This window comes from Erythrolamprus reginae, chromosome 3 (assembly GCF_031021105.1).
Source record: "Erythrolamprus reginae isolate rEryReg1 chromosome 3, rEryReg1.hap1, whole genome shotgun sequence".
Classification (NCBI taxonomy): Eukaryota; Metazoa; Chordata; class Lepidosauria; order Squamata; family Dipsadidae; genus Erythrolamprus; species Erythrolamprus reginae.
Window position 1 is genome coordinate 60,822,336 of NC_091952.1, and position 24,004 is coordinate 60,846,339.

A 24,004-nucleotide genomic window follows, 5' to 3' on the forward strand; every position below is an offset into this window, starting at 1 on the left:
TTCTTTTTTTTTTTAAATCAGAACCTTGCATTGAATCCTTCCTCTTTAAATCTCAAACTTGTAGGGCAAGTCATATTGGCACAATGTTAAACAGGGAGATTTTCAATCTGTGAATCTTCTATTGTGAGCATCACTTGTCATGCAATGTAGTCAGTCATATCACTTTTCTCTGTGTATATACTTTTGTTGTATTCTGTCAAGAGATAGGTAACCTTCATGTTACTCGCATAAGAAGAACATATCTTTTCTAGTTTAAACTTGCATATGAAATAGATCCTAATGAGGAAGAGCACTTTGATCATAACATTATGAAGAAATCCTACCCAGGATCTTGACAGCAGATTCTTATTAGATAGGAATGTTGTCCCTAGCATGAGAAAACTGACTTTGGTGTTCTGTTTGGTAGTAGAAAGAATTCCAAAGATGTGCATTTACTTGATGGATTCAATAAATTAATTCAAGCAGCTAAATAATTACACCATAAGAAAATTTAAATCCAAATGCTTTGCAGTTCTAGCCTAGTTGCATTTATTTTCTCCAGGTATTCCTTGTGCTCGTCCTGCTGTAATTCCCAATGGAAGATATGATCCCAGTCCTACAGATTCATATGATGCCGGCTGGGCAGTAACCTATCGGTGTGATGCTGATTATACCCTTATTGGAAATTCTACTATTACATGTGTAGTTGCAAAAAATGGTGTAGATGGAGAGTGGAATTGGCCTTCACCTGAATGTAAAAGTAATGGTTTTTCTATTATTTTCCTTACCTTCAATATGTCAAATTGCTTTTTTGTTAGTTCCATACATCTAGGTTCTTGCTGAAATCTGGTAATCTTGTCTTCTAAGCATTGGGGAGCCGTAGATTACCAAGTGGAAATTATCTGAGCGAAACTAGTTTGTACAAGTTAGTATTGAAAGAAATGTAAACATAGTTTGAATAATTTATTAATTGTGTTAAAATTTGGTAATAATTCCCTTGAGCTGGATTGGATTTATTGTGCTCCCTTGTGTTGGGAGCATAATAAAAATAACTTATCTTTTATTTCTTTCTCATTTATTTATTTTATTATTATATTTATATATTGCCCATCCTGCTATCCAAAGTGACTCTTGACTGGCTTACAATATAATAAAAATATCAATACCCATACAATTATAAGAACAATTAAAATTGCAAAAATTAAAGAATAGACTAAAAACCAAGGACTTAAGCAGAAAGAAGTGGTAGATTCTTCAACCTAAAGCATCTCTATGAAGCTCCACACCATCTATGGAGTAATTACAGCTAAAACATTGGATAGTATTTTATAAACTAATGAGATCATTTCCAATTCAAAGAGAACCATGTTTCTTAATCATAAAAAAGAAATCTTAGGGTGAACTCTTTCATCCTAATCTAAGACACTATACCTCACTGGCTGTCAGTGTAGTATATATAATAACAGTTATATGTTTGGGTTAGTTACCAGTAATTATTAAATCTACAGGTAATAATTTGTATAATGCAACTCGTGCAAACAAGGTGCAGCCATATTGGATAGTTATTCTTTTTGGCCAAAGGTTAGGATGTAATGGTTTCCAGGCCTAAAATTACTAGTGGCAGAAGCAAACCTTAATTATATCACCTGGTGATGCCACTATATGCGTGCATGGCACCATTATGTACTTATTTCCCACTCTGACAGAAATATATAACTTCTGACATTTGTGTAATAATAACATCATGGTAAATTATATTATTTTATTATTATTTATTAGACTTGTATACCCCCCCTCTCCAAAGACTCGGGGCGGCTCACAGAATATAATATTTCATTTCCCCCTTATCAAGCCAGTTGGTTATCTGGTGCAAACTAAACGCTGATTTCTTTTCCAGTTGTCAAGTGCTATAGACCAACCATCCCAAATGGAAAAGTGGCAAGTGTGTATCAACATACATATACGTATCAGAATAAATTACCTATTGAATGCAATCCTGGCTACAGTTTGGTAGGGTCTTCTATAATTGAATGTGATGCTGATAGCCAGTGGAAACCGGCTGGTCCATGGTGTTCTGAGAGTAAGTAAACTTTTTAAAAACTTTGTTGAACATCAGTGTTGAAAACTTTAAAGTTGAGCATCCTGTGTCTGGAAAAAACTACATAAACATTTTCCCCTCTCTTTTTGTGTAGCCCCTACCACTTCCAAACCAACCAAACACCCCACACCTGCTGTTCCTTCTACTCCCCCAATTCCCCCTAGGCCTGGCACTCCAAAAGAAGAAATCACTTTAGGTGAGTCATCAAATGATTGGATTGCAAATCACGGCCCTTTTCCAGGATTCAGATTATTTGTTCCTGGAGGAAAGACCCTGTAGCCACATCTGTGTTATATTATCAGCTTTCCATCCTTTTCTTGTGCAGCTAATCTACAGAATGGCTCACAATTATGCGGTTGTGCATACTTGAGGAATGGAACATGAGCTGAAGTCTAAGAAACAGATGTAAATATGGACCCCCGTGGAGCACTGATTGTAAACAAATTATCCTATAGTGTGACTGACTAAACTTTACTAAGGTTGTAAATGAATTTTACAACTTTTAAAAGAAATGTTAGTGGTTTAGATCTTTAAGGCCCTCTTAAAGAGCAACACAGTCAGCTTTGGGTGTGATTTTAAAGGGCAGGCATCACAATAGCGACATCTTAAGACATTGTTCTTTTGGTGGGCCACAGCAGAAACTCATGGAGAAAGGTGATTCTGCAGATTTTCAAACTTTGACTAATGTAGACCAGAGGTGTCAAACTGGCGGGTCATGGGCTGGGTGTATCACATGCAGGCCAGACCCAACCCAGCTCCATGAAAGAAGAAAAATCACGAAATGTTCATGTGACAGCAACATGATGCAGCGAGTTTAACACTCATTATGTAGACAGTCTTCTGGAATTTATTGATTCTTTGGCAAGAATTCTCTTCATATAATCTAGTGGTCGTAAACCTTTTCTTGTTTGAATGCCAAAATGTCATGCGTATGAGCACACAATCCTCCTGTGTTGCCTCTCCAGCCTGTGAAAATGAATATCTAGTAGGACCATTGAATGGCCTACTGGAAGTTCATTTCTGAACTTCCAGTAAGCCCATTGGGCCCATTTTTCAACATCCACAGCCTTTGGGGGATTTCCTGAAGCCTGGGGAGGGTGAAAATGGTCTCTCCCCACCCTTCAGAAGGCCAAAATCAGCTGGTTTGCATGCTGGAGCTGACATACAGCAACATTTCGTGTGCTCTCAGATGTGACTTTGCGTGCCACAGGTTCACCATCACAGAGGACTAGATGCAGCCCTCACTGGTCTTTCAAAACCAGGATAATACTGTGTCTGTTTTCTCAGCTTATCGTTGATCTGGAATTTTTTATAGTGAACACAAGAACAAGGGGACACAATCTGAAGTTAGTTGGCGGAAATATCAAAAGCAACATGAGAAAATATTATTTTACTGAAAGAGTAGTAGATCCTTGGAACAAACTTCCAGCAGACGTGGTAGATAAATCCACAGTAACTGAATTTAAACATGCCTGGGATAAACATATATCCATCCTAAGATAAAATACAGAAAATAGTAAAAGGGCAGACTAGATGGACCATGAGGTCTTTTTCTGCCGTCAGACTTCTATGTTTCTATGTTTACCTATTTTTACATTTCAATGATTTTATTGGGTTTTTTCAAAATTAATTGTTATTATGCATGAACGAATTTAGGACAACTGCTCTTCTCTGAGCTTTTTAGTCTTGACCTAATGGCCTTGAAGGAGTTGTTTTGCAACTTTCATTGTTGCAGAACTAAACCTTCCCCATAGATAGAAGGGGCTTTTTTTCTGTTTGTTGGGGTATCATACTGTAAATTCTTGAAAATATTGCCTAGTAAGTATCTCTAGACACTTTCTAATGTATTTATGTCCGAAATATGGTGTGGGTTCCAGACAGATGAGCTATATTCAAGGATTGGCCTGGCAAGAAATTTTGTATGCTCTAGTTAGTAGTGTGATATTACCGGAAAAGAAGCTACGTAAGATTAGGTTAACAACTCTTGAAGCCTTTTTTGGCAATGTTGTTGCAGTGGGTTTTGGCACTTAGGTGATTTGATATGAGTATTTCAAGGTCTTTTACAGAGTGAGGGTTGTCTGCACGGTCTTATCTACTCAGGTTGTATTTGGTGTTCTGATTCTTTTTGCCAATGTGTAGGGTAGAGCATTTTTTGGTTGAGATTTGGAGCTGCCAGATGTTTGACCATTCTGATACAAAGTCAATGTCTTTTTGGAGGGTAGCAGTGTTATCAGTGGTGTTGAAGAGTTTTACATCATCAGCGAAGAGAACACAGTTGCGTGTAATATAATCGCAAAGGTCATTTATATAGAGTATAAAGAGTGTTGGTCCTAGTATACTGCCTTGGGGTGCACCGCTGTTAACAGGAACAGGATTAGATATGGCACTCCCTGTTTGACCACTTGTTGTCTGTTTGATAGGAACACAGTTATCCAGTCATGTAGGGCTCCAGAGAATGCCATAGGATTTCAGTTTTAAAAGTAGTTTGTCATGAACCACGGAGTCAAAGAATTTACAAAAGTCTTTGTAAATTACATCAATTGATTTGTTCTGATCGAGATATGTAGTCCATATGTAGTTCATATACCTGCTGCCACTGCCTCCACTGGCCCACCCAGCCTTGGGTTTTGTGTTGAATTAAGCAATGTTTTCATTGCTTAATTCTGACTAAGCTAGATGCTGTTAATATACTGATTGAGTTTACTCTTTCAGAATTTTACTTATAACATATGTTAGCATATACATTGCTCAAAAAAATAAAGGGAACACTCAACACATCCCAGATCTGAATGAATGAAATATTCTAATTGAATACTTTGTTCTGTATCAAGTTGAATGTGCTGAAATCACACAAAAATCGTCAATGGAAATCAAATTTATCAACCAATGGAGGCCTAAAATTGGGGTCACACACAAAATTAAAGTGGAAAAACGTACTACAGGCTGATCCAACTGTGATATATGTCCTTAAAACAAGTCAATATTGGGTGTGGCCTCCACGTGCCTGTATGACCTCCCTACAATGCCTGGGCATGCTCCTGATGAGGTTGCGGATGGTCTCCTGAGGGATCTCCTCCCAGACCTGGACTGAAGCATCCGCCAACTCCTGGACAGTCTGTAGTGCAATGTGACGTTGGTGGGTGGAGTGAGACATGATGTCTCAAATGTGTTCAATTGGATTCAGGTCTGGGGAACGGACGGGTCAGTCCGTAGCTTCAGTGCCTTCATCTTGCAGGAATTGCTGAAACACTCCAGCCACATGAGGTCTGGCATTGTCCTGCATTAGGAGGAACCCAGGGCCAACCGCACCAGCACATGATCTCACAAGGGGTCTGAGGATCTCATCTCGGTAACTAATGGCAGTCAGGCTACCTCTGATGAGCACATGGAGGGCTGTGCAGCCTTCCAAAGAAATGCCACTCCACACTATTACTGACCCACTGCCAAACCGGTCATGCTGAAGGATGTTGCAGGCAGCAGATTGCTCTCCAAAGCATCTCCAGACTCTCTCACATCTGTCACATGTTCTCAGTGTGAACCTGCTTTCATCTGTGAAGAGCACAGGGTGCCAGTGACGAATTTGCCAATCCTGGTGTTCAATGTGGCAAATGCCAAGTGTCCTGCATTGTGTTGGGCTGTAAGCACAACCTCCATCTGTGGACGTCGGGCCTTCATACCATCCTCATGGAATCGGTTTCTAACCGTTTCTGCAGACACGTGCACTTTTCTGGCCTGCTGGAGGTCATTTTGCAGGGCTCTAGCAGTGCTCCTTCTGTTCCTCCTTGCACAAAGGTGGAGGTAGCGGTCCTGCTGCTGGGTTGTTGCCCTCCTACAGTCCCCTCCACGTCTCCTGCTGTATTGGCCTGTCTCCTGGTAGCGCCTCCAGCCTCTGGACACTATGCTGACAGACACAGCAAACTTTCTTGCCAGAGCTCGCATTAATGTGCCACCCTGGATGAGCTGCACTATCTGAGCCACTTGTGTGGGTTGTAGAGTCCGTCTCATGCCAGCACAAGTGTGAAAGCACAACCAACAATCAAGTTGGCAGAAAACATTGGTACTGAGATGTAGTCTGTGGTCCCCACCTGCAGAACCACTCCTTTATTGAGTGTGTCTTGATAATTGCCAATAATTTCCATCTGTTGTCTATTCCATTTGCACAACAGGATGTGAAATTGATTGTCAATCAGTGTTGCTTCCTAAGTGGACAGTTTGATTTCACAGAAGTTTGATTTACCTGGAGTTATATTCTGTTGTTTAAGAGTTCCCTTTATTTTTTGGAGCAGTGTAATTTTATTTAATATATATTACTGTTATATTGTAGTTATATTTTTTGGACTATAAGATGCACCAGTATAAGACTCACCAAGGTTTAAAAAAGATAAGAAAAAAAAGTTTTTGGAACACACTGCAAGCCTTCCAAACTCTCTGCGTGCCCCGTTTTTTTGCAAAAATTGGTCCATTTTTCACCCATTTTTTTGAAAAATGGGGCATCCCTCTGCAGGAAGCCTGGGAGATGGGGAAGACAAAAATGCCTCCCTTTTTGCAAAAAAGGTTCATTTTCACCAATTTTTGGGAAAAATGGGATGCGCAGAAGGTTTGGGAGGCCCCCGATTACAAAGGATCCAGGTTTGGGGAATAGAGCTCTGTTCTCCCTCGCCTGCTTCTCGTGGCTCAGACAGTGGCTCCACCCCAGAAGTCCTGCAGAGTGCTCCTAGGGGCTGGAGGAAGGCAAAAATGTCTTAGTTTTACCTGGTTTTTGTGAAAAAAATAGGGTTTATTCCTTTCCCCCAACCCCCAGAGCTCCCCACAAGTCTGCCCAACTCTCGGCGCAGCCATTTTTGTGAAAAATGAGCCAATTTCCCCCCAAAATGGGACATGGGGTCAGGGCTTCTGGAGCCAAAAAATGGCTATATTCGGTGTATAAGATGCACCGACATTTCCACCCTCCTTTAGGGAGGAAAAAGGTGCGTCTAACAGTACAAAAAATATTATATTATATTATTTATATATTATATTATTTATATTGTATTGTATTGTACTGTACCATACCATACTAACACTATACTGTATTGTATTGTACTGTAGTGTAGTGTACTATACTATATATTCAGCTTTTTTCAGTTAAATTGTTTATCTACTGTATCTTCCCACTATTTGTTTTCTTTATTAGATTGCTGTTATAATTTATGGAGGTTTCTTCTGCTTTTGTTATTTTGTATTTGTGTGATCTGCAAGATGTTCCTGTGTGATATGTGCATTGAGAAACCTTTATTCCCAGACAAGTCTGTCATCTTGTTAAATGTTATGCATGACATTGCCTAAAAAGTCCAGAGTAGTGTTTAAACCTCTTTTATTTCCTTATAGCAACTGTGCCACCAATTACAACTCAAACAACTCCCAAGGATGAATCAGGTAAAACCCCAAAGTATAGATGATGAAAAGTAATTACAGTGGTACCTCGTGATACAAACCTCTCGTGATACGAACACTTCAAGATACGAACCCGGGGTTCAGAAAAGTTTTGCCTTGTCTTACGAACTTTTTTCGCCTTATGAACCCACCGCAGATCGCAAAATGGCGCTCTGCTGGGCGCCGCCAACCGGCTGTCACCTTTTAAAACAGCCGGGGGGCTTCTCAGCGTTCTCCCGAACCCAAACTTTTTGGGTTCGGGAGGCCACCGAGAAGCGCTGCCGCCCGCCTGTCACCTTCTTAAACAGCAGGAGGGCTTCTCGGCATTCTCCCGAACCCGAACCAGGAAGTTCGGCAAAAGTTCTGGTTTGGGTTCGGGTTCCGGAGGCCACCAAGAAGCGCCCGGCTGTTTCAGAAGGTTACAGCTGGGCGGTGGCGCTCAGTGGAGCGCCGTTTTTGTGATCGGCGGCGGCATTTTCGGCCGATCTGGAGGCTAGAAAGGAGGTGGGGAATCCCAATAGGGAATTCCATGGGCGGAGCTTTGACGTCACAAAGACATCCTTCCTGGAGGCCACGTTTCGGCCGTCAATATATTTCCCTTTTTTTAGTTTTCTGTGCGTGTTTGTGTGTCTGTATGCAAAACTTTAAAAAGTGGGAAAGATGTTTAGGTTTTAAAGAAACTGAATCTTGCAGCTCACACAAATAGAAACAACAAAAGCAGAAGAAATCTCCATGAACTATAACAGCAATCTAACAAAACAAATAGTGGGAAGATAGATGAACAATTTAACTGAAAAAAACTTAATATATAGCATAGTACAGTACAGTACAATACAGTAGAGTATAGTATTAGTATGGTACTGTACTAATGGTACGGTATGGTATGTTCTTGTATAATACGTGCATTGAGGAACCATTATTCCCAGACAAGTCTTTCATCCTGTTAAATGTTATGCATGACATTGCCTAAAAAGTCCAGAGTAGTGTTTAAGCCTTTTTTTTTCTTATAGCAACTGTGCCCCCAGTTACAACTGAAACAGCTCCCAAGGATGATTCAGGTAAAACCCCAAAGTATAGATGATGAAAAGTAATTATTTAGACTACCTTTTGACTCTCTATAAGAGGTCACTTTTGGCTTTTTGTTCTGAAATAGTTTTCTTTAAATTCTCTGAAATATGAGAGATAAAAGAGAGGGAGGAAATATTATGAATTATTCAGGAATCCTTTGTTAAATCTTTCTGGCTAATTTCCTACAAATGTATTTCAAAATTTCTTGTACAATCCTATATTTTAAAATACAGTCCTGAAATATTTTTGGAATCACTGTTAAAGATAATGAATTGACAAATTAAACAATTTAGTCACCTTCAAAGGAATTTGAATACAATGGTACCTCTATGTATGAACTTAATTCGTTCTGTGACCAGGTTCTTAAGTACAAAAGTTTGTAAGAAGAAGCAATTTTTCCCAAAGGAATCCATGTAAAAGCAAATAATGTGTGCGATTGAGGAAACCACAGGGAGGGTTTGAGGTCCTGTTTCCTCCCAGGAGATTCCTAGAGAGACCCCATGGAGGCTTCTCCTCACCTTTTCTGGCCCTGTTTCCTCCCAGGAGATTTCTAGAGAGGCTCCATGGAGGCTTCTCCCTGCCTTTTCCGGTTACAGTTTCGGAGGCTCGGGTTTGTAAGTTGAAAATGGTTCTTGAGAAGAATAAAAAAATCTTGAACACCCGGTTCTTATCTACAAAAGTTTGGAAGTAGAGGCATTTGTAGGTAGAGGTACCACTGTAATTCAGTAATTCAAATTCAAGCACCTTCATTTAGAACATCAATATTTTTCCCCTTTTTTAGTTTTCTGTGCATGGGTGTGTGTGTGTGTTTGTGTGTGTATGTAAAACTAAAAAAAGTGGGAAAGATGTTTAGGTTTTAAAGAAACTGATTGAATCGATCAGAACAGTATTGATGAATCAAAGTATGGACAATAGAAGATATGGCAATTAGTGAATTATATTGGCAGAATTAACCTTAATAATTTTACCTATCTCATATTTCATCTTTTCTATTTATTTGGTTTATACTTTTTACATGCTTTGAGTAATTTTGTTTACCCAAAAAGGGAATAAAAAAATAGACCCATGCCACTACAGACCCATCAGTCCGACTTCTATACATGGAAAAATACTGGAAAAATAATCAAAAAAGAGGTTTGCCACTACCAGAAACAAACCAGCCAACAGCCAACATGGGTTTGTCAGGAACAAATCATGCCAAACCAATCTCATATCATTTTTTTCAACACCGTAACCAGATCAGTAGACCAATGTAACACAGTAGATCTAATATACTTGGACTTCAGTAAAGCATTTGATAAAGTAAATCACAATCTCGTACTCCACAAATTAGAAAAAATGGGGTAGATTACAACACATGTAGATGGATAAACAGTTGGCTGACGAACCGCACCCAACGAATTGTCCTCAATGGCTCCAAGTCCACATGGAAGGAAGTAGGCAGCAGGGTACTAGATGGTTCAGTCCTGGACCCAGTGCTCTACAACATTTTAATGACCTATGCAAAGGAATTAAATTTGCAGATGACACCAAGCTGGCGGGGGTAGCCAACACCCCAGAGGATAGGCTCAAAATACAGGAAGTTCTCAATAGATTAACACTGTGGGCCCAAACTACGTTCAATGTCGAGAAAAGCAAAGTCCTACACCTAGGCAAGAAAAACCCAAGACACACATACAAACTGGGAAGAACCACACTTAGCAGTAGTGATTGTGAAAGAGATCTCGGAGTCTTGGTGGATAACCAATTAAATATGACCAGCAATGTGCAGCAGTGGCTAAAAAAGCCAACACAATCTTAAGCTGCATCAACAGAGGGATACACTCCAAGACTAGAAAAGTATTAATACCACTATATAATGCCCTACTCTTACTACACCTGGAGTACTGCATTCAATTCTGCTCATCTCACTACAAAAGGGACATGGAAACTCTGGAAAAGATACCGAACAGAGCAACCAAAATGATAAAGGTACTAGAAACCAAGACATACAAAGAGAGGTTACTGGAACTGAGCATGGATAGTCTAGCGAAAAAGAGAGCCAGAAGGGACATGATAGCAGTATATAGAGAGGAGGAATTCACACTATTTTCCAGGGCACCAACGGGCTAGACCAGGAGCAACAGGTGGAAACCGACCAAGGAGAGATTCAACCTGGAAATAAGGAAGAACTTTCTGAGGGGGAGGGCAATCAACCAATGGAACGGCCTGTCAGTGGAGGTAGTGAATGCCCCAACATTAGACATATTCAAGAGGAGATTGGACTTCCATCTTACTGGGGTGGTGTAGGATTCCTGCTTGAGCAGAGGGTTGGACTAGATCAGGGGTAGGCAAAGTTGGCTCTTCTATGTCATGTGGACTTCAACTCCCAGAATTCCTGAGCTACCTTGATTGGCTCAAGAATTCTGGGAGTTGAAGTCCACAAGTCATAGAAGAGCCAACTTTGCCTACCCCTGGACTACATGACCTGCAAGATCCTCTTTAACTCAGATAAATAAATAAGTGATGGATTTACTATGCATGCATGTTAAAATACCATGAAACAAAAGAAATGTTTTGTTTCATTTACTAAATATGTTCAAGCTTTTGATCATGTTTCTTGTGTGGATTCTCTTCTCTTTTAGGATCTAACAAAGCGATTGGAATTGCTGTTGGTAAGTACTTACAGATTGAACTACTGTGGTTGCATTTAATGTTTGACAGAAATGAACACAGACTATTAAATGCACAATTCCCCCTCCCACTTTTGTCTTTAGAAGGGGCTGTGACTCCCATCCCTTCTTATAACGCAAGATCTTTTTAAACCCTCACAATTTTTCCCATGCTTTGGCTATTTTTAAATATTTTGTTTCCGGTGTTTGTTTGTTTGATAGTTTGTTAGTTAAACTCATGGGAGAATTTTGCAACTTGAGATATTATTTTGGTTACACGGTGAGGGTTTTTATTCTTTAAGTCAGGGTCATTTTCACAGCTGGAATCCCTTAGGCAGAAAAAAATGTGGTTGTTTCAGAAAGCAGTCATTCCAAGAGGACAACTGTATTTGTCATCCCTCCCTATCCCCCTCCAAAAATGGAACAACTCTAAGTTCCTAGTAAGCTTATTATTCAAGGTATCTGTTTTCAGACTCAATATTACCTCAATTCTCATGGATCACAGGGGACAGCAAATATTAAAATAGCAAAATACTGTATACATTTTTAAAATTCCATAAAAATATAGCAAATAGTAGCACAGAAGAAAAGTATACCCTTTACATATATTCATGTATATGCGTGTGCGCAAGCACACACACACATCTGCATGCAGTAATTAATCAATTCCCAAAGTCCTTCTGAAAAATCAGTTTTTACTATTTTTGAAAGTTTTAGGTTGCAAACCATTCTTGATTGGGGATGGGCAGAAACAGTTTGGGAAAAGTGCAATGAGTAGGAGCAATAAAAGGAAAGTAATTTGTCGGCTACCCAGCCCCATGCCATAGAGCAGAGGTCTTCAAACTTGGCAACTTTAAGACTTGTGGACTTCAACTCCCAGGATTCTGGGAGTTGAAAGTCCACAAATCTTAAAGTTGCCAGGTTTGAGGATCCCTGCCCCAGAGGGTCTTAAAGAACCAGAACTTTTAATTACTCAAGGAAAAACTTTGGTAACCAGCACAAAATTATTGTAATCAAGAGAGACAAGATCATAAGCAATAATCTGCAGATTATCCTGTTCTAGGTAATTTTTAGGTATATTTTTTGGGGGGACTTGCCATTTATTGCATTTCACTTTTTTTCTATGAAGATTCAATATTGAATGTTGAGCCTCAGATTCTATTCAGAACATGTACAAGCATAAAGCTGCAGCTATGTAGAATTCAGGAATGCTCAGCAGAATCTGAAGCTTCCATTTTGCAGTCACATGATCCCAGATTTAAAAAATGTAGACTTTAATTAATCTCATGTGGATGCTGCAAATGTGTTCCTGTGCATTCCAAAGCATCTTTTTAAAGCCATTCAAATCCCATTTTTTCCTGCAGTCAGATGTTTTTGCATACATAAGGGAGTGTACCAATTGTCAGTCTCCATAGGCCAATCAGAGTATATTTCATTTATTTATTTTCAAAGAATATTATGCTAGGTGTTTAAAGGTAATGCAACAAATAAGGAAATGTTGAAAAAAAATGCCCACTAATTCAAATAAGGTAGGTATTGTAATTTCTGTATGAAATTGTCTGTGGGTCCTGACTTTTAGTATCCGCTGTATATACAATGTGATATGTGTCTGAAACATATCTTGAACATACTGTCAGGAGTTTGTATGTGATGATTTGTATAATTTTGAATTTGAAGTTATCACATTTTTTTCCCTTCAAGGAGCCGTCATTTCCATTATAGTTCTGGCTGCTTTAATTTTTGCAGCTGTGAAATGGTCCCATCGTAAGGGGTGAGTCAGCCCAAGATATGCTGTCTCTGATTCTTTCTAGCTTCTTCGTAGCTGCATGAGCAGCCATCTCTAACTTGCCCGTGCCATCTCTACAGCCTACAATTTTCTTATAAATGTGCTTTGTGTCCAGAAGTAACTTCTGTGCTATGTGCTTGAACAATTGCAAAGATCTGCAGCAAAGGAGGAAGAAGAACAAAACATTATAGTTTGTCTAGAATGGCTAATCTGAATTTAATCACATCTCCAGCACCAATGTTCTGGAGAACATTACTATTTGTTTAATTGCTGGCTTGGCAATGTTTGTTGAAAAAAGTAAGATTATTCATATTGCCCTGATCTCTGCTGATATCAGAGATTTTTTGTCTCTGACTTCCTGGTACTCTGATGAAATGGAATCATTGGAATGGTTCTAAGTGAAATTTGTATTGTTCTTTGGAACAGCTTTTAGTCGACTTGCAATTTTGGTATCTTTCTAGACAGATTACAATGGAAACCTTGTCTTGTATGTTGCTTGCTTTCTGTCTCTATGCAGGAGTATTGTTTTTGATACAGCATTATTAACTGTATTTTCATATCATCCATATATAGTTACAGAATGTTATAAGCACTAATTTAGATTTGTTCATAAATTGATTTTCAAATCAGTTTTTTTAACCACAGGTACTTTGAGCAGTAATGCTTTAATCACTCATTACATGTGCTTATTTTTACTTTTAAATGTATATAGATGTAATGTTTTACTAAAATTTGTTGCAAAAATCTAAATCTAAAACAGAAGCACCCACAGATGACTGATTCAGCTGGATTCATAAACTTCTTTATAAACATAGTCACAGGTGAATTTACAATGCCATTAGCAGAGTTCTTGGAGCAGTTACAGACAGCAGAGAATAGTTAGCTTCATTTCATCAGGGTTCAGAGAAAGAGAGAGAAGAGAGAGAGTGAGTGCAGATTGGACCTGGAGCCACACCCAGCCAGATGTGGTTAGCTGTCATTGGCTGACTCTGGCTATACGTATTCATTGGCTAACTTTGTTACCATGACACTCCAAATTCATGAATATCTTAACATGTTTTGAGTATTTATTATAGATGTTTTTGAGAGTCTTAGTAGACTTAACACCTTTGCAAACTGTAGGAAGCTGTAATGGGATGCTTTGCAAAAAAAAATTTTTTATTTATTTATTTTTGTCAATCATGTATAAGATAAGAGATATAAGTATAAACTTGTTTATGAATACATGAAATGGATACAAATAAATGGGGACATTAAGACAGGGATGATAGGCACAATGGTCCACTTATGCATGCCCTTTACAGACCTCTTAGGAATGGGGTGAAGTCAACAGTAGCAGTCTAAGATTAAAGTTGTAGGGGTTTGGGGAAGAAACCACAGAGCCAGGCAGTGCATTCCAGGCATTGACCACTCTGTTACTTTCTGTGAACTTTTATTATTTTTATTATTAATTTATTATTGAATTATTGCGGACTTTCTATTTTCTACTGTCTTATTGCTTATTAGTAATTCCTGGATCTTTCCTTCTTGAATCTGTTCATTTTTCTAATTTCTAATTTAATGATATCTGTCTTCCCTTCTATGTCTTTTAGGCCACAGCATGCTAATTAAGTCTTTATTTTACTAAAAACACTTCTGTAAATAATCAATCTTCTGTTTTCAGATTTTCTATTGCCATCATCCAGTTTACTACATTGTTTTGCAGGGGAGGGGAGGTCTTCATATATGAAGATGAGTGAACTGATTTAAACATGCACTCAGGAGAAGTTGTGGGAATGCTGTTTTCTCAATCGATTTGATTTTGCTTTCTTTGCCTTCTTCCCTTTTTTATAAAATTAACTTATATAAATTGTACCGTTTGATTTCTGATCAAATGCTTTAAATAACTTGAAGCCAAAAACATCCTTTTGGATGATGTACAGTACTGTATATTTAAAACAGCTCTTATTCCAGAGTCTCACACCTTCCCACTTTCTCCCTCCCTTCCCTTACTTTAGTACCTCATACTTCATTTAGGAATTATTCCTCTAATTAACTGTAACATTAATAAAGGTGCTGAAATTTTGTTTATTTTTAGGTTTTATGTTTTAGCTACAGGATAACATCAAGAACCATTCTTCAATCAATTTTATATTATCCACAGAAGACTGGAAACGTATATAACTTATTTATTGTTATAATAAATAGCAGTTATTTTATATTGCTGAATATACTCCTGCATGCAAAGGAGCTCCCTATCCATAGTCACTAGGATTTAGCCAAGGTTTGTTGTGTCTCATCCAGGCTCCACAAAAGAACATCCATAGCATCACTCACTTCATCTGAGATGGAGATGTATAATTGGATACCATCAGCATACTGATGATACTTATCCCATGGTGACAGATGATGTCACCAAGGCATTTCATATAGATCATGGGTTTCAAACTCGCGTCATCACATCATGTGATGTATTATGATTCCCCCCCCCCCTTCGCTAAGACTGGAGTGGGTGTGGCCAGCATGTGACATATCCAGCCCGTAAGTTTGACAGCCCTGATATAGATGTTAAAAAGTAGAGAGCGTACCTAGCAGAGGCCAAGAGTTGGACTTCATTCTCTTTATCAACATTGATTTGGAGCAGCCTTGGAGGAAAGTGGTGAATCAGCCCAGAAGTGTGCAAACCCCAACTCCCTAAGTCAGTCCGAAAGGATACCATGGTCAATGGTATCGAAAGCTGCCCAGAAATCATGAAGAATAAGGATGGATGTAGTACTTCCATCCCTCTTCCACTAGAGGTCATCCATGAGTGCAATCAATTTAATTCCATATTCGGGTCTAAAACTTGATAGAAAAGGGTTCAGATAATCTGGTTTTTTTCCAGGATCCTCTGGAGCTGAAGCCACCTAAATGGTGGGGTTTAACAATGGCTCCTGGAGGGGTCATACCAGCATTTCACATTCAACATATATGTTCAGTTGCAACATATGCATAAACAAAAATCCAAAGATTTATCACAACAGTCTTCAGCTGCTAAAGGCATTGTTCTTTATTCCTCCTTTTAGAGGAAGGGGAATGGCCGATCTCTTATCTCAAAAAGCTCTACGTTAGAACAAGTGGAAAGAAACATTTCAAATTATTTAAGAAATGGTCTTAATAAACTTTCTGTTGATGAGCATTGGAAATTTCTCATGTACGTTCCAAGATTCTGTAACTCTGCTATGCTAGCATTAAATTATTTTACTGAAATCTTTTCATTAAGATAATGTTTTGAAAATAAATTGCTAACATATACCAGGATACATAAGTGAAAAATGCAAATAGATCCTATAATTAATAAGCGTATGGATTATACGTGTTGTCCTACAGTGTTCTCAATGTTAAAAAGTATCTCACATTACCATTAAGAGTAGTGTTTGTTTGCCTGCACTGGAATGCAGGTAAAAGTAAAGATAAGAAATATGTTTTCTAAAAAAATGTGTCATAGATCCAAATTACAGTTCTTGGAATTGCATAAACACTTAAGACATTTTATTGGTCAATTTACCAACTGACTTCTTTTCATAATTCTGAGCATAGAATATAGATTTTCTTGCCTGCTGGATTTGTATTTTGTAATGTGTAATATACATTTTCTTTCTAATCCAGCAGTCCAAATGTAATGAAAAATTGAGATTGAAAATATACTGGAGCCCAATAGGAAAGGCAGTTGGCCAGTAGCTCAGAAGGTTATGGTTTGCTCCATTCTTAAACCTGCTTTCTCCTGGTCACATGACCTAAGGCAGAACTGCTATTAAGAGATTGGAAAAACTTCCAGAAGCCATGCTCTCATGTCAGACTTGACATTTGTGATGCACTAAGCATGTAAATCAACTCGAGCATAAACTTCATCACTAATGGATTCTCTTATTGCTCACTCATGGTTTGCAGATGATGCAATCTGCAATACACAGAGAGACACACACATAAGCACATAACGAGGATTATACTTAATTATGGTTCCCTATATTTTGAAATTTGTCAGAATATACTGTAATTATGTTTTTTAAACTTTTCTGCTATTTAACTTATGGTTCAAATGAACGATTCTACCATAGATGATTTAAATGTTTTTGTCAACATCAAAACCTAAGAAGCTCAACTTTTACATAAACTTCTAATTTATATATTAGTGTTGGGCATAATCTACAGTTCCTGATAGCTAGTTTGAAGTGATGTACTACATTAGATGTATTAATATGCCAAGGGTTCTCTTAAGTATTATACTTCCCATCCTTCTAATCACTGCTATACATCAGAGATAACTTTATTTATTTATTTATTTATTAGATTTGTATGCCGCCCCCTCCGCAGACTCGAGGCGGCTCACAACAGTGATAAAGAACAATATGTATTGACAAATCTAATAATTTAAAATGTAGAATAGCAATTGTACATTTAAAAAATCTAAAAACAAGAAACCCAAATATAAAAATGGTGCTAGATGTAGACAAAGCTTGGTTTTGACTGAATACGTTGACTTGTAAGATTTCAGAATTGACACCAAGTAGCTTCCTTATGAGTAAGAAAGAGGTTCTGATTTGTGATTGCACAGCAATTGTCTAGAAACATTTATTATATTATTTTTATACTCTAGATCTATTGTGCTTTAAAGAATAATTCATTTGTATGTCAAATATTTGTATGTCAAATATTCTCTTTGTATTAATGTAAAATGTTTTAGTTTCCACAGGTGGATTTTCCTAATTAAGATACATTTTCTTTTATCGCACAGGATTAAGTGTGTGTCTGTGTGTGTTGTTTTTTTTGCTTTTTAACAGGACTGAAGAAAATAATTTTTGAAAACTCTGAAAACTGTAAATATAAATTTGTACCTTTTTTTACAGGAAAGCTAACACTCATCCTGGCTCTACTGATAATTATCATGTAGTTGCAGCGAAAGATGTGGCTTTGCAAGAAAAATGAAAAGACTGATCTAAGTCCATTGAACTTCTGAAATAAAGCATCAATAACCTTCACTTGAGAACTGAAGATGGGAAGTCACTGAAGATCTGAGTTCAAAGTTCATAGTTTTACAGTTTGACCATTGGACGAGGCAGTTTACACATTAAACAATCAACATGATCTACAAGACTACATAGGCTGCTTCTACATTTTAATACTTTGCACTTAAATCCTTTCAGAGTATCTCTTAGTGTGTCTGCTTATCACTCAGCTACAGAATTTGAGGGACCTATCACATTTCTGCTTCAAGGATAATGCATTATTATGCTGTTATCAAGATATGATATATTCAAATGGAAGAGTCAACAACTTCTGTAGGGTTCTTTTAACAGCCTGGATTTTAAATCAGGCTTCTGAGGTCATGTGACAGCCAAAGAAAAGTTACTTTGTGGGTTTAAAATTTATACTGGAACAGTAAGCTTTGCCTAATATAAATTATGTTCTGTTTTATATTTTAACAATCAACATCACTGTGATGAAAAGGTATATTTTGAGTGAATGGAACCGATCCTGAAATGTTAATCCTAGGTGTTTGCGGCAGGATGGTGGTGGTGACAAAATGTGTATTGTGATATTCTGTGTGATATTGCAACATACATTATGTCATTTTGGCATCAGTCTGGCTAGTATGAATACAGAAAGTATTCAAGTTCAAGAAAGTATTTTGCCTTAGTTTGCAAAAGTTGTATTTGTAAATTTTATTATATTCCTTATATGAAAAAATTGAATGCAAGGTTTATATATAGATAAATGTCTGGCAATTGTAATATTAAAGATTGAGTTGCACTGAACACCTCAGTTCTATATAAAGTTATTTGGGGAGTTGATGGTATGATAATTCTTAACAGTGACTAGAAACTACCAGTTATACATTATGCATAGTGGAATAAAACGCTTTGTGAGTAGAAGTGAAGTCTTACAGCAACAAAATAGGTTTTTACTGGTGTTAGAATTGCATATTTTGAATGGTAGGAGAAAATTATTTTTGATTTTGATTGATTTATTTCAACAGACAAAAAGTTCTAAATACTGCATTTCTTAAAATGGGCTGCTGTTTTTTTGTTTTTTGTTTTTGTTGTTCTAAAGATCATGCAAAACAATTTTCCACAAGAGATTTTGTGGCAGTTATTAAATGTAGCATTTACCAAACAGTTCTTCCTATTCATGTTATCTAATTGGGAAATGCAGTTTGGTACCTGTTTTTAACAATTATTGCTGACAATAGACTATTGTATATGATTTTTATTCCAATGCTAATTTCTCCTTGTGTTAGCTCATAAGATTCATTAATTTCTAAAATATTATCTTAACTTTTCCTAGCCAAATACAGCAACAACAACCGTGATAATAATCCAGACTAAATGGATACTGAACTATTGGGGTGACCAATATGCGTACACTGACTTGTATATATGTTGTATTTATGGGGGTGCTTAGAACCAGTACTTCCGAAATTGATTTCACTGATAAAACCGCAGGATGTGCAAAATGAAATATTCGCCTTGTACGAAGAAACAGAAAGTCCCATTGTCTAAATCTTGTCTCCCTGGGGCTTTTGGTACAAAATCCGCTTTTTATTTGTTTACTATTATTGCTGCTGCTTCTTTTGTATTTATATATATAAGGGCATGAGTTCTGCTGCCAGCTTCATAGCCATCATTGAAACAGGAGCAATGATTTCTGCCTGCACACTCAGCCTTTTGTTTGCTGCTACCTTCCTGGCTGCTGCTTCCTGGAAGTTTTTTTTTTTTTTTTTGAAACCTGCTCAGGTGGCCTTTGATTGCTCCCTCAGGGGGCAAAATAATTGAAAGAAAATTTATGAGACAAGTGTCATGCCAATTGTCTAGTGCCAATGCCTTCCTTAATGTTAGCCACTGGATTAGCATTACCACTATGACTTAATCAATGTAATATTAATTTTTATTATTATTATTTATTGGATTTGTATGCCGCCCCTCTCCACAGACTCGGGGCGGCTAACAACAATGGTAAAACAACATATAACAATCCAATTTTATAAAACAACTAAAAACACTTATTATAAAAAACCAAACATACAAACATACCATGCATAACTTGTAATGGCCTAGGGGGAAAGAATAATTTAACTCCCCGTGCCTGCCAACAAAGGTGGGTCTTAGGAAGTTTACGAAAGACAAGGAGGGTGGGGGCCGTTCTAATCTCTGGGGGGAGCTGATTCCAGAGGGCCGGGGCCGCCACAGAGAAGGCTCTTCCCCTGGGGCCCGCCAAACGACATTGGTCGACGGCAGTGTTCCCCGTAAGATGCGCGCGCCCCAAAATACCCCCCCACGCACCCTTTTTCACTGGCGCGCAATCCCCATTCCCCTGCCAGTAGAAGGGAGCTACGGCCGCCCCTGCCTCCCCACGGTGCCTCCGGCCCCCTCGGCATTTCGCCGCTGCCCGCCGCCCGCCTGATCCACCCCCTCTGCTCCTCCGCCACCTCCTGCCTTTGGGTGCGGCTCCTCACGCACCAGGAACACCCTGCCCGTCTCACAGTCCCTTTGCCGAGAGCACTTTCATCCCGGGCTCTCAGCAAGGGGGTTGCAGGAGAGGCGGGGCAGGCGTTCTCACAGCGGAGGTCGGTGAAGGTGATATTCAATGTCGGGGGCACGCGGGCGGTTGCGCACACTCCCTATCCCCCTGCCAACCCGCTCGGAACATGCAAAATAAGAAAAACCTTCGCCGGTGAAGGCTTTTCTTATTTTGAATGTTCCGGGCGGGCTGGCAGGGGGATGGGGAGCGCGCGCCTGACATTGAAAATCACCTTTGCCAGCCTCCGCTGTGAGAAGAACGGAGAGAGAATGAGAGAGAGTGAGAGCAACAGACAGCAAGATAGAGAGAAAGAGAGAGAGAAGGGGGAGAGAAAGATAGTAAAAGAGAGAACAAGAGAGAAAGAGTGAGAAAGAAAAGAGAGAAAGTGAGAAAAAGAGAGCAAGAGGGAGAGAGAAAGATGAGAGGAAGGAAGAGAGGAAGAAAGCAAGAGAGAAAGAAAGCAAGAGAGAAAAGTGGAAGGAAGAGAGAAATGGTAGAATAAAGGGGAGGAAAAAAGAGAAATGAGAAAATGATTGAGGCAGAGAATGACAGGAAAGAGAAACAGAGAGAAGTGACTCTTGATTTAAAGCATATGGTAAAAGCACTTAAATAATAACAGGAAAAAAAACCAGCCCTCACCTGTTTTTATTAATAGTTATGTTTTTGGTTTTGCTGGTTGATTTAGCTTTAATAGTAATGGATTTTGGCTTTTTTAAATTATTAATTTCTTTTAATAAAAAAGAAGGGATTTTTTCCTTATTTATTTATTTATATGCCGCCCAGTGCCAAGGGGACTGCCGCTCAGACACTACTTTTCCGCCCACACTGAAAAAAAATTAGAGGGAACATTGGTCGACGGGACCTGGAGAAGGCCAACTCTGGGACCTTATCGGCCGCTGGGATTCGTGCAGTAGAAGCCGGTTCCGGATGTATTCTGGCCCAATGCCATGTAGGGCTTTAAAGGTCATTACCAACACTTTGAATTGTGACCGGAATCCGATCGGCAGCCAGTGCAGTAATATTAACAATACCATCACAAAACAATAACCTCAATAATAATAACGCTAATAATAATAGATACCATGGTCCCTGCATTAGGAAGTGTTTATCCCCCTAGAGTCAATAACAATGAAATGGGTCTTACAGGAACACTCTAAAGGAGCTGTGATAGAATGGCTTTATTTCTTGCAGGAGTTCGATCCTGAACTTAACACCTTTATCCTAACCTGGTGCAATAATTTCGCTTGTACCTTCATCTTAAACTAAAACTGGAGATGGATGCCTGGTATTACTAGGAAATTAAAATGATGTCTCATGGCCATTGCACCAGCATGGGCATGAAAGTCACTACTACTTCCAGAAATGACAATCTAGCAGCACCCAAGCCATAAATTGGTTTTCCCCCGTGAGAGGATTTGCCATAACTTTATTTATTATTAATATTATCTTTCAGTTACTCAAGTCCAGGAAGGCCTGCTTCTGGCGGCACAAATACTATTAAAGTCAATCCATACAATGACTTCACATTTGAATAATGTGAAAAGTAGAATGTCAGCTCCACAATTCATGTAATCATAATGATCACTGCGCCCAACTGTTTCAGGATCTGATAAATAGTGGAAATCCATAAGTGCTATTGCTAACATGTTGTAAGCCGCCCTGAGTCTAAGGAGCAGGGCGGCATAAAATTGAATCAATCAATCAATCAATAAGTAAATAAATAGGAGCTGGCACAGAGGAATAAAGTTGAACCAGTTCTCCCTTTGTGCAATGCATAACCAATTAAGTATGGTCATACTGATGAAAAGGCTAATTCATAAGAATAACAGGCAAACAAGTTTGACAAGGAGGGTTGCTATTAAGGCCAAGTTTTAAATTGAAAATGAAACATAGTAAAGTATATCTCCAGTATGATTACATTGTACCTATCTACGGAGAGGGGTGGCATACAAATCTAATAATAAATAAAATAATAATAATTTTCAACGAGCTTTAACAAGTAAATTTACTTTGAAAGATGTATAACCATATCTCTATATTTCATATGAAATAAATACTCTATATTAACTCTGTACTCTTTTTTAAGGCACAAGAGAAAATTGGCATTTCATAACAATAACAGCTATTGTTTCTATTTCATCATAACTCCCCTCATAGACCAAGATAATGAGCCAGATATCCTACCAGATTTTCTTCATAATTAGATTATTTTGATAAATTCTTCTGTTTTCAAGCTTTGTTTGCTTACTTCTCAAAGAGATAAAATTAAAGGCCTGCTGAACTTAATAGCTTGTAAAAAATTCAGTACATATATCTATAATTATAGCCCAAGCAATATGCATCCATTTCGCATATCAGGTATATAAAAGTTTGTCTATTTCTGATAGGTCTAAACTCTGATTTTATCAAAATGTTATCCACCTTTTAAAAAATATATATACAGTATACAGTATATATATATATATATACATATACACACATACACCCATATATACACATACACACATATATACATATATACATACACACACACACATATATATATACATATATACTAAATCTATTTGTTTATTTAATTATTTAAAAGGAGTGGAGGAGAAATATTGCTCTGATTCTTCTCCTGCCCTTAACACAATTCCCATCAGGTTTTTGCTTGTTTGTTTTAATTTGTAGCACTTTGGCAACAAAGAACTGTTTAAAAACAAATGTTATGCCATCAATTAAATAACACTGGGATAAGAACTGCAATATAGTTTAAATGTAAATTATTGATCACTGTATACAAGTACAGTATCATGTCTCTAGTTCTGCCAAATTGAAGAAACAAACCTGAACAAAATGAATTAGTAAATGGACATCTAAGTTGAACTAAATCATCATTTGTAAAAATAAAATGAATTATTTATTATTCCTGCATCATGAAAATTATTCTGGTTTATAAACAATGGCTGAGAGAGAAGAAAATAACTCAGAAAAAAGCTCTTCTCACTACACAAAGCTTCCCTATTTCTGATTAACTTGCATGGGGGAACTGTTGAAATCAATGTTGGGAAAATTCTCGGTTCACAAAACATTACATAACATACGAACATACAATGGTAGGAATCCTATATCCCATTTTGTTTATATCCCAAGATCAGTTTGAATTCAGTGCAGGAATATAGGTTTCGTTTCTGTCTCTAATTCTGTCATTTAAATTCCCCCTTCATCATCTGTATCCTAATTTTTATTTTCCAATAGTTTACTGTGCTCTTTTTTAATGTATACTTTTGTAATATTACATCTGTATCAAGTCTTAGTTTACTCCTCTTTTTTGGTACATGGAATCCATTAATATTAATGGAGATCAATTTAATTTCTTCTCGGCATGCTTAAGGCAGACCCTCCCCCGCGAAAGCAAAGCTAGGCGCGACGCGCCATGCCGGGAACGGGGGAGGGGTGAGTGGCTCACCACGTGGCACCCCCCCCCGCGCC

The 24,004-nt window shown here is 38.1% G+C and overlaps 1 protein-coding gene across 1 annotated transcript in view; it reads left to right on the forward strand.

Moving 5' to 3' along the window:
* LOC139164019 (complement component receptor 1-like protein) overlaps positions 1-18,768 on the forward strand; it is a 70,827-nt gene extending 52,059 nt beyond the window's left edge. The window contains exons 10-17 of the mRNA XM_070745575.1: positions 542-739; positions 1,877-2,059; positions 2,172-2,273; positions 7,445-7,492; positions 8,500-8,547; positions 11,182-11,211; positions 12,910-12,979; positions 17,860-18,768. Of these exons, the coding sequence (XP_070601676.1) occupies positions 542-739; positions 1,877-2,059; positions 2,172-2,273; positions 7,445-7,492; positions 8,500-8,547; positions 11,182-11,211; positions 12,910-12,979; positions 17,860-17,938 (758 nt within the window). The 3' untranslated portion in view covers positions 17,939-18,768. The remainder of the gene's footprint in view (positions 1-541; positions 740-1,876; positions 2,060-2,171; positions 2,274-7,444; positions 7,493-8,499; positions 8,548-11,181; positions 11,212-12,909; positions 12,980-17,859) is intronic.
* The last annotated feature ends 5,236 nt before the right edge of the window (positions 18,769-24,004 follow it).